Source organism: Mobula birostris, chromosome 7 (assembly GCF_030028105.1).
Source record: "Mobula birostris isolate sMobBir1 chromosome 7, sMobBir1.hap1, whole genome shotgun sequence".
Taxonomy (NCBI): Eukaryota; Metazoa; Chordata; class Chondrichthyes; order Myliobatiformes; family Myliobatidae; genus Mobula; species Mobula birostris.
In genome coordinates, this window is record NC_092376.1 from 55932978 (window position 1) to 55949157 (window position 16180).

Sequence of the window (16180 nt, forward strand, 5' to 3'; positions counted from 1 at the left end):
GGGCAGTGTTCATCAGGAATCAGAGGATTTGAACCAAACACCACAGTTGTCACCGGCTTTCCAAAAACAGTCATAGATGAGTGTGTCCCCACAATATTATTCAGTCTTCTGCAACTAAAAGCCCTGGTTGAATCACGAGATCTGCAATCTGCTGAGGGCCAGATGAGTGGCATTCAGGTCTGGCAAACAAGTACAAGAGGTTCAGATACAATCTCCATAAAGCCATCTTACATGTGAAGTGCCAATTCTGGAAAAACTTAAATTACTGAAGGATGTTTGACAACTGTGGCAGGATTTGAATACAATCACCTCCTACAAAGTGAAATCAAAAAACATAGGTGACAACAACACTTCACTCCCATGAGCTCAAATGCCTTTTACGCTCACTTTGACCGCCAACACATGGAGGTAACCTTACAAACTCCCAAAACCTCCGATAACCCTGTGATTTCAGTCTCTAAGGCCAACATGACAGCATTGGCCACAGAGAGCACCTGGCCAAGGCTGGGTACCTGGCCGAGTACTAAAGACCTGTGTCAACTGGCTGGAGTGTTCACTGACATCTTTAACCTCTCGTTTCAGCAGTCTGAAGTTTTCAACTGCTTCAAGCAGGCTTCAATTATACTGATGCCCAAGAAGAACGTGGTAACCTGTCTCGATGAATAATGTCCAGTAGCACTTACATAAACTTTGGTGAAGTGCTTTGAGAGGTTGGTGATGCCACATATCAACTCCTACCCGAGAAGCAACTTGGATCCGCTTCAATTTACCTACTGTCACAAGTCACCAGCAGATGCCATTTCATTGGCTCTTCACTCAAGCCTAGAACATCTGGACAGTGAAGGTACTATCAACCCCTCATAAATAATCAATAAGCTTCAAGACCTTGGCCTCAGTACCTCTTAGTGCAATTAGATCCTCGGTTCTTTCACCTATTATTTCAGATTTACAACATCTCCTCTACAATCTCCATCAGCACAGATGTACCATAAGCCACCTACTCTACTGGCTTTATACTTAAAGCCTTGTGGCTAAACATAACTCCAACGCCATATTCAAATTCGCTGACAACACCACTGTCGCTAGCCGAATCAGCATAAAGGAGGGAGATTGAAAATCTGGCTGAGTGGTGCCACAACATCAGCTTCTCACTGAATATCTGCAAGACCAAGGAACTGATTATTAAACTTCAGTGGGTGGGAAGCAGAGGTCCATGAGCCAATTCTCATCAGGGGATCAAAGATGGAGAGGGTCAACAACTTTAAATTCCTCAGTGTTATCATTTCAGAGGATCTGTCCCAGGTCCAGCATGCAAGTGCCATTATGAAGAAAAATCACGACAGCGCCTCTACTTTCTTATGGTCCAATCCACCACAAGCCAAGCTCTTCCCTTCACTAGGCACAACTACACAAAGCGCTTTTGCAGGAAAGCATGATCCATCATCAAGGACCCCCACCTTCCAGGCTATGCTCTCTTCTTACTGCTGCCATCAAGGACATACAGGAGCTTCTGGACTCACACCACCAGGTTCAGGAATAGTTACTTCCCTTCTGCTTATTAGGATCTTCAACCAGACCAGATAACTTCACTCACCCTGTCACTGAACTGTTCCTACAACCTCTGGACTCATCATCATGTTCTCTAAATTTATTGCTTATTTATTTATTATTTCTTTTCTTTTTGTATTTGCAGAGTTTGCTGTTTTCTGCATACCGATTGTTTGTCTGTCCTGTTGGGGGCGTCCTTTCATTGATTCTATTGTTTTATATATTTACTGTGAATGCACACAAGAAAATGAATCTCAGCATTGTGTATGGTGACGTATGTATACTTTGACAATAAATTTACTTTGAACTTCAGTTAACATTTTACAAGTGAAATTTTAAAGGACGAGTTACAACAAGGTTAAAATACTTTACACATGCTTACATTTTATTTTAAAGTATTCCATAAAGAAAGTCTCTTAGCTAATAAATATTTTTAACCATTTGAGGTGTTAAGCCCTGCTGTTTGCCAACATGCAGACACAACCAGCAGCAATGACAATACAAACTTTAGCTGCATTTCTTGAACAAGGAGCTGAGAAATGCACTCATAAAAAGATTCTTCTTTCAGTCAAGTGGGCATTCACACATGAAGAATCCAACAAGCTTACAATGGAGCCAGTTCTACATAGTCCTCAATTTACTGATCTTTCAAATATGCGTCTACTTCCTCATAAAAGACCTCAATAATCTACCCTCTGCCACTCCTGGAGTTGAGAATTCCAAAGATTCAGCACCACTGATGAGAAACAAGTCAGTGAATAGTTAAGTTCACAACTTATACATTATTTTTCCAAAACTGAATCATACACCCAACTTAGAAACTCTGAACAAGGAATTGGGAGAAAGATCAACAACAGCTCAAGTAAGGCAGTGAAAAATGAATGATTATTCTCCTCAAACATCCATACACGGTAGCATTTAAAGGCCTATGATTGGTTAACTTTTTTACTGGTCAGAAAGGTGCAAAACTTAAGAAATGGGGATGGGTGTTGTGGAATATGCACAAAAGATAGGCACTTGCCTTGGTTAACAATTTTAATTCTGAATCTTGGAACTTTTCAATGGGAAATGTTTATCATGAGTACAACATTCTACAGATAAACTCCATCCTGACCCTTTGTGTTCCTGATAGAAAATTTTCTTCCTATGCCTTGAAAGATTTTGCATTAGCCCATGCTAATAGGCCCATGGTATCCTCAATCCTGCCCAAAATGAACATTAACTTTGATTTTCACAGGACACTAAGACATCTGCCTAGTCTAGTTTAAGGTACCAAAAGCATGGACGTGATGCCACAATTGCAGACAAATTAGACAAGCTGCAGAAATTGGACAAGAACAGAAATGCAATTAGTTTTAAAGGGTGAAGTTAATGTGCAAAGAGAATCTGAAATTCAATTGAAATTCAATCCGAAAAATATGTACCTGGTTGGGTGCAGCTCAAACAATTTAAGAAAGGCTCCCCATCCAGGACAAAGCTGTCTCGATCAGCACACTATCTATCACCTTGAATATCCACTCTTTCCACAGGTGCAGTGGCAGCGGGGTGTACCTTTACAAGGTTCAGTGCAGTTACTCATACAGGCTGCCCTCAAACACCAATCTCCATTGAAGAGTAGGAAAAGGGTGGCATATGCGTGATAACACCAGCAGATTTCCATAAGTTATACATCAACTGACTTAGAAGATCTCAGTGGTCTTTCATTGTCACTGGGTCTAAATCCAGGAATTGCCCAACCAATATTGTGTGAGAATAATTTCATCCGAAGGAATGCAACTGCTCAAGTCGGTGGCATACCACAACCTTCTTGGGACCATTTAGGGACAGGCAATAAATGCTAACCTTGTAACTTCACTGGCTGTAAATGCTTTAGAACAGGCGTTCCCAACCCTTTTAATGCCATGGACCAATACCATTAAGCAAGCGGTCTGTGGTCCCAGGGTTGGAAACCCTTGCTTTAGAGCATCCAGAGATTAAGAAAATGGTTTAAAATTAAGTGTTTTTCCTATTAGAAAATTATCATGCTGAATTGTTTGCTATATAAATAAACCTGTTAATCAACAGTGATGAGACCTTCAATAAATATGTTAAGGAAGTTATTAAGTTCAAAGTTAAAAGTAAGTTTATTGTCAAAGTCCATATGTCATCATATACAACACTGAAGTTCATTTTTTTGCGGGCATACATAGTAAGTCCAGGAAACACAATTGATGAAAGATCACCCTTGAAAGGACAACCAATGTACAAACTGTGCAAATACAAAAGAGAAAAACATAAATAAGTAATAAATAGCCAGAACATGAAATGAAGAGACGTTGAAAGTGAGTCCATAGGTTGTGGGAACAATTCAGCGGTGAGGTGAGTAAAGTTATCCCTTTGGTTCAAGAGCCTGATGGTTCAGGGGCAATAACTGTTCCTGAGCCTGGTGGTGTCGGTCCTGAGGCTCTGGTACCTTCTTCCTGATGACAGCAGCGGGAAGAGAGCCAGGCCTGGGTGGTGGGAGATGTTAGCATAATAAAGGAAGTAACATTTCAATATAATAATTAAAAAATGCAAAGCTTTCAGTGCAAAATATACACTGTCTTTGGTTAATCATGTATCACGGCAGCATGCACGGGCTCTTTGGTGATGAGTATCTATTATGTGTCAAGTAGGGGACTGTGCACAATTCTGATTTGATGGAGACAGACGTGAGAGTACGGAGGAACATCTGGGAAACTTCTGAAATGCCCACTTTGCTGCCGCTGCTACTGTGTGGTAACTGGAATCTCCAGAGCAAAAGGCCCCGAAATCTTTGGCTTTGCGTGTTTCAGTGGCCGGGGCGAGGTCGATGGCGCTCGGGAGGCTGTATCGGAGGGGCTAGTCGGAGGCTCATAATTTTCGGACGGACGAACTCGGTGTCGGCTGTGGTTGGCTGCCTCCAAGGCATCGGCAAGTTGACGGTGCCTGGAGGTTTATGGCAGGGAGATTCTCTCTTTTACCACCTATCGGGGACTCGGGAATCAATCGACTTGGGACTTTGAGACTATTTTTACCGTGCCTATGGTCTGTTCTTTATCAAATTATGGTATTGCTTTGCACTGCTGTAACTATATGTTATAATTATGTGGTTCTGTCAGTGTTAGTCTTTGGTTGTCCTGTTTTCTGTGATATCACTCCGGAGAAACATTGTATCATTTCTTAATGCATGTATGCATTTCTAAATGACAATAAAAGAGGACTGAATGTTCTCATAATCTAATCTAATAAAAACAAAAGTTTACAACATTTTCATTTATATAGGTTTTACTATTGAAGTACAACATCTAAAACTACTTCTTGTCTCCCTTTCTCTTCACCATTTACACCTCGGACTTCAACTACTGCGCAGAGTCTTGTCATCTTCAGAAGTTTTCTGATGACTCTGCCATAGTTGGATGCATCAGCAAGGGAGATGAGGCTGAGTACAGGGCTACGGTAGGAAACTTTGCCACATAGTGTGAGCAGAATTATTTGCAGCTTAATGTGAAAAAGACTAAGGAGCTGGTGGTAGACCTGAGGAGAACTAAGGTACAGGTGACTCCTGTTTCCATCCAGGGGGTCAGTGTGGACATGGTGGAGGATTACAAATACCTGGGGATACGAATTGACAATAAACTGGACTGGTCTAAGAACACTGAGGTTGTCTACAAGAAGGGTCAGAGCTGTCTCTATTTCCTGAGGAGACTGAGGTCCTTTAACATCTGCTGGACGATGCTGAGGATGTTCTATGAGTCTGTGGTGGCCAGTGCTGTCATGTTTGCTGTTGTGTGCTGGGGCAGCAGGCTGAGGGTAGCAGACACCAACAGAATCAACAAACTCATTCGTAAGGCCAGTGATGTTGTGGGGATGGACTCTCTGATAGTGGTGTCTGAAAAGAGGATGCTGTCCAAGTTGCATGCCATCTTGGACAATGTCTCCCATACACTACATAATGTACTGGGTGGGCACAGGAGTACATTCAGCCAGAGACTCATTCCACCGAGATGCAACACAGAGGATCATAGGAAGTCATTCCTGCCTGTGGCTATCAAACTTTACAACTCCTCCCTTGGAGGGTCAGGCACCCTGAGCAAATAGGCTGGCCCTGGACTTATTTCCTGGCACAATTTACATATCGCTATTTAACTATTTATGGTTTTATTACTATTTATTATTTATGGTGCAACTGTAACAAAAACCAATTTCCCCCGGGATCAATAAAGTATGACTATGACTAAAATCAGTTAAGAATTTACAACAGAAAAGGTGCTCACTTTGAAGTGATATACTTTGGCAAAGAAACAAAAGAGATGTTACTGAATTGCAGGCACATGGCCAAGAGGATGGTTTATAATTCTATGTGACAAGGGTTAGATAGTTGCAATTTTAAGTATTTCAATGACAAGAGTACAAAATCAAAAATAATCTAAAGGTAATACTATACTAAATTTACACCAGACTGTCAGAAGAGTTGTGTAGGAATTGAGAAACTTGGGCCTACATGTTTATGAAGTCTTGAAAGTAGTAGGAGATGTGTAAAGTGGAAAGGACACTTGCTCTTGAGATGCACTGAAAGAGGCAGAAAGCACAAAAACAGGGAAGTTTTGCTGAACCTGTACAGAACATTGGCAAAGGTCACAAACCGAATATTGTAAATAATTCTGGCCACCACACTTCTGGAAGGATGTGAGAGGCCTAGAGAGCTTGCAGAAAAATTTTATTAGAATGGTTGTAGGGATAAGGGATTTCAACTAGAAGATTACAATAGGGATACTGGGATTGTTCTCTTTGGAATAAAGAATGTTCAAGGAGATAGTAGTATACAAAATCATGAACTGATTAAACAGAATTAACAGAGGGAAGCTGTTCCTATTAGTAGGTGCATCATGTATTAGGAAATACTGATTTAAAGTTCTGGGCAAAGGAGAAATTTCTTTTTAACCCTATAGTTACGATGTGGAACTCATTGCCTGCCTACTTGATGGAAGCAGAATCAATCATTGTGAACTATTTCCTTTTTGATGAAATTTATTACAAAAGCTTTAAAAAGTTTTATTATATATACTCTTACCCAATGATTTAGTGGAAATAGTTTCAGCTTAAACCTCTCCTCATAATATAAATCATGCTGTAGTTTTGCCCTTCCTTTCAACCAAGGGTGTTGGAAGGAGGCATTGGAATGAGAAAGATTATATAACCCAAAACTTCAGGGACACTTCAAGGACAATCAATGGTTATCCATATGAAACGTAAGGTGTTTCACTCTCCATAGATGCTGCTTAACTTACATTTTCTGATTCTCGGCATCCACAATATTTCCATTTTTTTTACACTGGAGTAAACATTATGAAAAAAAAACTTTCATCCTTCTTATAGCCTTTAAGTTCATGGAAAAAAATAGGAAAAGGTCCCAGATGGTTCATTATGAAACATTCTTAATTAACTTGGTGTGTAAATTAAATTCTTTTTTTCCAATACATCCTTTCAAAACAAGAAAAGCACATTTCTACAACCCAAAGAAGAGTTAAAATCTGGAAATCTCTGCAGCGCTATTTAGCTAGATGAGGTTTCTATATCGTTATCTTACCATGGTTTAACAGCAGTTCACTTCCTTAAGTGATTGAGAATTTTAAAATTCCCATTAAGAGTTTGCTTTCCTAAGTAACTTGCAACTAAGCACTCAACATTTTACATCAAGGGAGTTATACTCTAACTATAAATATAAACCAGACAATGGGGTGACCCATTGGGGCACCCTTTGAGAGAAGAGTAGTGCAGTTTGATGTGACCAGAATGAACATTAAATTTTCCTGAATGCTACTGCTATCTCTTTGATTTGGAAATTAAAGAAGAAAAACTCAGCTTATTAAAGAAGAAAGACGCATAGCAAGACAAATACATGACCAGAATAAACATTAAATATCCATGAAGTAAATTTGAAGGAATCGGGCTTGCTGGGTTGGGTCTGGAATTAAATGTCCGATGTAATGATGGATTTGGCCTTGAATAATCACAGAAGGATTCCATCGGTTGCTGGTTGGAATGACTTCTTTGGCACCAAAGGATGTCATTTGGAAGAGGCAATTGTATTGTCTGATGTTCTTCCTGAACTCGTTTGCAATAGGTTCATCATTACTGTACAAATTGAGGAGTTCATTAGGTAGAGGCTGCAAATTGCCTATCCTGACCTTTCCCTTCATACAGCAGAAATGTGCGGTTTCTCCAGTGAATAGGAAGGCACGACAGTGAGGGCATCCTCTGGTCATCGAACCAACATCAGCAGAAATGTAACGGCATGCCAGTCGTGCATTTTGCCTTGCTCTTTCTCTGTTGAGGTATTGTCGTCGAAAGCGGCCATTGTCGTCTTCAGGAACTCTCGCAATAAGTACTCTGTGCCGCATATTCTCCAGTTGATCTTTCCTTTTCTCCTCTGTCTCTTCCTCTCTCCTCCTCCTCTGCCTGTTTTTGTCACTCTGGAGACGCACAGCCCTTTCATCCTTCATCTCTTCTACCATTTGTTCTTTCTGATCCTGGAGTCGTGCAGCCCTGGCCTGATCGGATTCTTGTTCTCGCCTCCGTCTGTGCCTATTGTTGTCATTTTGGAGACATGCATGCCTGTCCTCCTCTGTCTCGTCTTCTCTCATCTTTTTTGTCCTGACTCTTTGATCCTGGAGTTGTGCGGCCCTGGCCTCATCGATTGTTGTTCTCTCCCTCTCCTTGCCGCTTCCTGACGAAATTTGGTGTCATCTCTTGACCATAATGTCCCCCTTCTCTTTCCATGTGGCATAATTAGGCTATCCATATATTTTTACCCTACTGCTTGATAGAAGTTAGAAAGCAGTAACACAGTAGCAGTAGCAGGAAGCAGTAAGCCTCCAAGCTACTGAGGCTGGCTGTGCGCCTGTGTCGGGCTGTGGCATCGCGGTCTCCATGGAAGGTGGAAGCCGCTCTGTGAGCATTGTGAGTCATTACTGAGGTTGGCGGTGTGCATGCGTCGGGCTGTGGCGTCCCAACTTCCATGATGGTCGATCGGGTCTCGGGTGAAAGGCAGCCTGTTGATTTTTGGCGAATGAGCGATCTTGTACAAATATATAACCCTGAAATTTGCCTGCATTCTGTAAGTTAATGCATTTTAATTTGATTTAGCCAAAAAAAGTGCTGCTGTAATGCACTATTTGCGCTAATTGGAGGTCACAAACAGACAGACAGAGCATGAGAGTTTTAGTAGTATATAGATATTACTTGGTAATGTTATAGTTGTGTATTGGACTAAAAATTGTATGCAAGCCTGAAGATAGCCACAGTTGTGGTGTGACAGACCCCTCAGACATTCTAATGTTTAAAGTACAAAGTTCAAAGTACACTTTATTATCAGAGTACATATACGTCACCACATACAACCTTGAGATTCATTTTTCTACACAAATTATCTACTTGTAGAGCCAGGTCTGTTCCCGTGCTTAAGGATAGCAATGCAAAACTACTTAGTTTTTTTTAAAATGCCAAATTAAGAAGAACACAGGTATCCACTGCACATCTCACTGCTCTGAGACTGGTGACCGAAATAGAAGTTATATCTAAAAATATCTTTGAGACTACTGCATAGAAGAAAATTGGAGACAGAAAGATTATGTAAGATTCTCCGTTGTGTAACATCTGGAATTAGAAAGGTGGATAGCGAAAATCACTTCCATTTTGTTATGGAATAGTATTCCCATGATGATTGCTCTGAGGTTGCTTTTGTTCAATACAGCAAAAACACAGAAACAATAGAAACATGATAAACCAAACTCTTAAGATTACGGAATAATTCAGCAGAAAATATTGCAGTAAGCATTTGATGCAGCAGAGTACACCAATGGACAGATGGTATCTTGGTTTTTAAAGCAACAGTAAAGTGCCATAAGGATGTTCACCAAATGTGTACATAATCTACATTCAAATGTTATAAAGTGTGCCCAATAATGCTTCCACTTTTCACTATTCATTAAAATGTCATCTTACCTCTCTGTTTGGGAAAGATCTCCAAAGGATGCTGCAATTAATCAAATATATTAGAATCAGCAAAGGTAATTAAATAAATAAAGTGAACTGAGGCAGAATTGTAAAAATACAAAGCATTTTCAATACCTTCATGACAGGCCTAGCCTTCTTTTCAAATAAACCAGATGGGAAGAGGTATTTGATCGCTCTCTAGAATAAAAATGATAAATAATTCAATGCCGAAAACAACAAAATATTTATGAAATTATAATCATTTTTGCATGAACTGATAAATAATTCTTTCAAGCACCTTTTTCATTTAGAGATTATTTTACTATTTAACAGCTCAACGTTGTTCAGTGTCAACACAACTAGAAGTTTGCCGCATCTTAAAGAAATAACTATGATACAAGCAAGAAGGGTAATTACACAAAAATAGAAAATAATTTTGAAACATAGCCACTTGAAGAAACACTGACAGCTAGAGGTAATATTATATTCTAACATAAATTTGCCTTTCAGAAGAAAAATGACATGGTTAAAAATTACAGCAAATACTGTTCATTGGTGTACAATATTTCTGTATTATGAAGACAAGCATTAAAACTATAAAGAATTTACAGCAGTATATGACAAGAAATCCAGGGTTCTAAGACATTAGGACTATTTTTATTGATGCAAGGAAGATTAAGAGAACATTTAATGGGTTTTTGAAATTATGGAGTATTTTGGTAATACAAATAGAACATTTTTTTCCAGTGGTTGAAGAAATTGTAACAAGGACAACAATTTAAAATTTGTCACAGATTCAGGAATGGCAACAGAAACTTCTTTCAATAGAATTGTCAGAGCATGAAATGTTTTTCCACAGAGTGTAGGCAAGGCAGGCACCATAATGATTTGTAAGAATGGTACAGAAAGAAAGATAAAGTAGACAATGATATTGTGCTAAGGAAAATGCAGGGCAGTGGTATTAGTTTTGGATTACTCCAGCAAAGTTAATGGGCCAAAGAACCACCATCTGTGCTGTAAACGTGAATAAAAGGCTCAATGTTCAGATATTTATATAATGATTCAAGATATTGAGCTGCTGTGCCAGTATACTAATTTACATACACAACAAGGTATAATAGAAAAATTAGTTAAAATTGCTCAAGATACAAGAATGTAAAGTAGCATAGTTTGCAAGGATGCTTCATGTTTACTTGCATCTAATATAATTCTCCTGCTTCATTATGCTTGGCATTGTGAGAATGTATACATGTTTCTGCATTCTTGAAAAGGATGAAGGATACAATTACCAAAAAAGAGTGAACATGTCTGGCTCTTTTCCTAAAGCTGAGGTGACCAAACAAACGTCATCAAAAAAGAGCCAACATAAAGACATTTTCGCTATCAGAGCATCCAAATCCTACAGAAGTTAGCCAGACATGAGTAACTCCAACACAAAATTCTTAAGAAACTACTCCTTTGGGATAGTTGTGAGAAGGCAGAATGTAGAATTGTTAAGGTGAACATCACAGACACTGTTAATAGAGGTTTGATAAGATCATCCAGAAATAACAAACCATGTCAATAGGGCAAAAGGTTGTAATGGTGTACAGAGTGAGAAGTGGCTAAAGTGGCATGTAAACATTGACATGGTTATCTTTGATGTTTGAAACCTTGCAATATAACTCAGATAAATGTCAACTTATCAATCTAAATTGCCCTTCAATAAATAAGGCCAAACGATTCATAGGTACTTTCACTATACTTTCCTCTTTCAAGGGTTTGGTACTGCTTACTCTTATGCCAAAAGCATAACTTGCATATTTGACAAAAAAATCTTCATTTTGCTCACTTTATCAATAAGGCAGTAAATTAATTATCCCCAAAACGTTTACATTTTTCATTCCTGTCTCACATCACGTTTTGGCCATTTATGACAGACATAAATAAAATCTTAATTTCCATGTATCCACTCAACAAAAACTCCTCACATATGTCCATGCTATAGAATTATTTCCTAAATGCTGGTTCTTATTCCCTTTAAATGTACCTGATACAATATTTTCAGGATATTGTTCCCAGTCAGGATCCACTTAAACTTCTATGAAATATTTACACAATAACTTGCATGATTATTTGTGATTCTTTCTTTCCAATTTTGTGTTCAACACTTCTGGTCTTTATGTAGCAAAGTATGAACTTTCATTTTCTGTGTTCTTCTTCTGTGTTCCATATGTCATCAAAACCTTATCTTCCATTTGTTTTCTTCTCTGCTAACAGATTTTGTTTTAGCTATGCCCTTTGTGTGATAATTACCACATTCATGTATTGCGGACTCAAATATGACCAACGTAGTGCCCTAAGCTGTCATGCCACCCTAACCCCTCACTCTGAAATTGAAAAAGTAAGCAAGGCCAAGATCCCAACTTTTGTTATTTTTATCAACTTCATGCCAAACTCCCACATTGCCTTCAAATTCAATTGGTCCATCACCCCTCTCACTTCCTTTGATCTTCTTCTATCTCAGGAGAAAGGCTACCTACTATCATCTACTACAAAAGCACTGATTTCCACAGCTATCTTGACCACTTTTCCTCCCACCCTGTCACTTGAAAGGACTCCATTTCTTTTTCTGCTTCTCTGTCTCCATCACATCTGTTCCTACAATGGGGCCTTCCACTCCAGGGCATTTGGGCCATCCTCCTTTTTCTGTGTAGAAAATAAGTTCTTCCCCCTTCCCCCATACCCCACTGTTATTGATGGAGCCTTCACTCTCATCTCCTCTATTTTTATATTTTCTGCTCTTGCCCTCATTTCCCAAATCACCACTATACAGAACAAGATACAGTTCTCCTGCTCCTCAACTATCACCCCCAACCTATGCATCCAATGTACAATTCTTCATGGCTTCAACCAGGTACACTACCAACCAAATCTTCCCCTCCCTTTTCTGCTTTCTTTGAAGATCACTCTCTCTGTGTCTCCATGGTCCGCTCATTCCTCTGTACCCATCACCCTTCCTACCCCCGGCATTCTCCCCGGTAATCTTGTGTATCACCGGCCCCTGTACCTCCTCCCTCACCACAGTCCAGGCCCACATACAGCCCTTCCAGGTGAGGCAATCTTTCACAAGCATATCCCTTGGGATTATTTATTCCAACCTGTGCTCCCATTGTGGCTTCCTGTATATTGCTGAGCCTGAAAGCAGACAAGGCAATTATTGTGCTGAGTACTTTTGCCTTTTCCACCATGGCTGCCTGAATCTTCCCATTTTGAGCCATTTTAATTCTTCTCCCCATTCGCACACCATAGCCATCTCTACTGCAAGGAACTTAGCAGATTCTGCCTGGGTAGCCTACAATCTAACAGCATTAACACTGACTTTATCAACCTTTGTTACTGCTCCCACTTTGCCCTTTTCCTCTCTCATCCTGATCTGGCCCCAATTACCATGTCTTTTCCCCCTCATCCCCACCATCTGCCTATCGCTCCACTCACTGACCCTCCTCCCTTTATTCCATGCACCATCTTCCTCTCCCATTGGATTCCATCACTATTTTCAGCCCACTGTCACATTCATCTATCAGCTCTCATTTTTGGCACTATTCCCACTCTCCCATCACCCCATCCTCTTACCTGGGTCCACCTGTTACCTGCCAGCTCTTGCTTCATCCCTCCATAGTTTTATACTATTTTCTGTCCGGATGAAGAGCCTTGACCCCAAATATCAACTGTCCATTTCCCTCCATAGATGCTGCCTGTTCTGCTGAGTTCCTACAGCTCATTGTGTTGATCCTGACTCTAACATCAGTAATTTTGTGCATCTTAAGCTCTAATGCCTGGTTAATAAATTATTTATATATCAGCTTGATAAAGAAGCTGAACTGTGCACAACAAATAACTGTGCACAGGATTGTCTAAGTTGCTGATTAAAACTCATAAATGAGGCTGCCCCCAATTTTGGTCTACACTCTGTTAATTGTCTACGATACTAAGTTTCACATTCTTATAGCAATAACCAGTTGACTGGAAGCAGCAGTAAGGGTACCAGGTCATCTAGGAGGAGCTTCCTGTGGTGTACAGGAGAGGAAAAAGTCGACATGAGACCACTACAGCAGGAATCAGCCGACAGGTAGTTGAAAATGAGTATAAACAACTCAAACTCCCCTGAACCACCTCCTCAGTTAAACATAACACTTTCAGAGCAAAATAGTGCCACCTTTGTTCTCTTTTCCACAGCATACACACCCTTGCAGATTTGTTACTTAATTAACTTTAAGTCAGTTTCAGTCACTCCTGTAAGTTATTTCTTTCACTACAGCTCTTCAATTTCCAGCTGCCTTATTAAATAAACATCAAGATTTTGGCTCTTTTGAAATTATTTAAAGTAGTCTGGTGGGGGTAGTCAGATAACTTTCATTTAATGTGCTCTTTATCTTCAGGTTGTCCTGTCAAAAGATTCCTCTTCAAGAAAAATCTATTAAAAGGCAACAATTGAAATCTGTTTCAGAAGTAACTGTGAGAAATAAGGACCATACCATGCTCCTGATTTACCCTGGGTTTTGCAACTATTCCTACATAACAAATTCAGATTACTAATTTAGCCACTTAGATGCATACAGTACTATCCTTACAATAAGACAATAAAAGGGATGATAAGTTACCTTCTCAGTACTATTTACTTTTAAGCTAAAAGAAGTTGAATTTTGATCCAATAAAGATGTGAAAGAGTATCGGATAGATGTTGAATAATTATAATTACAGAACTGTTAAATTATTACTGTGCAGAGGTTAGTCTTAACACTTTTAGCACAAATTTAACACTCAAAGACATCTCTTACAGTATTTACACCACATAAAATGTAGGAAAGAGGTTGTGCTGCAAAACTTTGCTTCATTAATCTATTTTGAAAACTATCAATATACTTTTTTAAAAAAATGTAGAAGAAATATTTGATTTGCAATTTGAGTAATGTGTGATAATATTGAATTTGGATACAGCTTTAAACCATCCACACTTTACCTTTTCATCTGAATGGGGTAACAAACATTCATTATAGGGTAAATAAAGGCAAGTGATTTCGTCTCTATGAAACCTTGGTGTCCATTAATTAAAATTAGAGACATTCAGAGACACTGGAAGAGGCCTCTGTGAGCAATAAGGCATTGGAAAGCCTCCAGGACAGTCTGTGGGTAGGGACTCAGTTTGTGCTGCCTAAAAAACAACTTGCCATTCTCGGTTGATGCAGCTCAATAACTTTGTTCTACAAAGATGTAGGGCCCAAGCATGAATTCAGGCTGGAATTACATCTTAGTACACTGCAAAAAGGCTTCTGAAATTCACGCTGTAAGAAACCCTCAACAAGAAACCTAATCTATATATTTAACAATTTCCAAAATTAACAAAGCCTTACCCAATGCACTTTTTTGTCTCCAACTTGGCATTTTAAGGCACGAGTTAACAGATACTAATCAAAATCATCATATGATGCCAAACATTCTTTTACAAGCACCTTGACAAAGTTACTGTTTTTTGTATTTGACAATTACAACTGCACCTTTGAAGTTATTAGAACAAAATAAATACATGGAAATAACTTTATAATTCACCACTAGTCCAATTTTAAATTCATTTACAAATAGAATTTATCAAGTTTAATTTAGCTAGCAAAAACCTAGGCAAACTGCCAGATCAATAATGCAGAAGTAGGGTTTGTTTCACCTGTTCTAGTGACAAAGAATTGAATATGACTATATGACTGACATGGGAAAACTAGCAGGTCATGTTGACCATTTTTATCAATTAGTTATCCTGCCTTGGCAGCAAAAATGAAGCTATTTACTTAATCAATGATTCTACCAAATGTCATTTCTACTGATTCGCTTATAAATTAATAGCAAGACCAGCTAATGTGCAGGTGCTAATTTATTTAAACTGTTCTCAGCAGATAGTTGGAGCTCCATAATCAACATCTGGCTCCTCATGTTAGTTGTCAATTTCACTTAGACACGCTTGTCTTAACAACTTTATTTATTATAAATGAGTAAAAATCATAATACATCATGAATAATTGCATAATGGAGGAAATAGGCAAAGTAAATCAATTAGAAAAAGCAATACAAGTATTTTTAAAGTTCAATTGAGTGTTCTATTATGCAACTTCAGATTCTTCTCATTTTTAGAAGTGCTTTGGTGCCTGGAAGTAGGTACAGAGGAGATGTCAGGGGTAAGTTTTTTTTAATGCAGAGAGTGGTGAGTGCGTGGAATGAGCTATGGGTGACGGTGGTGGAGACGGATATGATAGGGTCTTGTAAGAGACTCCTGGATAGGTACATGGAGCTTAGAAAAATAGAGGGCTATGGGTAACCCTAGGTAATTTCTAAAGTAAGTAAATGTTCAGCATAGCATTGTGGGCCGAAGGGCCTGTATTTGGCTGTAGGTTTTTCTATGTTTATTTAAAATAGCTTCTTCTGCAGCATACCATAAAGTAATTGCATTGAAGGGACTCCATATTAAAGCAAACTTCCTACATTTACCTCTTCAAATTAGAAACAGCTTTCACCAGCAGGAAGAACTTTACTTTAAAAAGGAAACAAAAAATCTACATTCCAAGGACTGCTTCATCAGTCATTAGTTACATTAGTCTGAAGAGCAGAG

General features: G+C 39.0%; 1 protein-coding gene across 2 annotated transcripts in view; it reads right to left on the bottom strand.

Moving 5' to 3' along the window:
• Nucleotides 1–16180, bottom strand: part of mrps9 (mitochondrial ribosomal protein S9) — a 61581-nt gene that overhangs the window by 30842 nt on the left and 14559 nt on the right. For both annotated transcript variants that reach the window (XM_072263219.1, XM_072263218.1), the window contains 2 exons: nucleotides 9679–9741; nucleotides 9553–9583 (listed from right to left, as the gene is read on the bottom strand). In XM_072263219.1, coding sequence (XP_072119320.1) covers nucleotides 9553–9583; nucleotides 9679–9741 — 94 coding nt within the window. The remainder of the gene's footprint in view (nucleotides 1–9552; nucleotides 9584–9678; nucleotides 9742–16180) is intronic.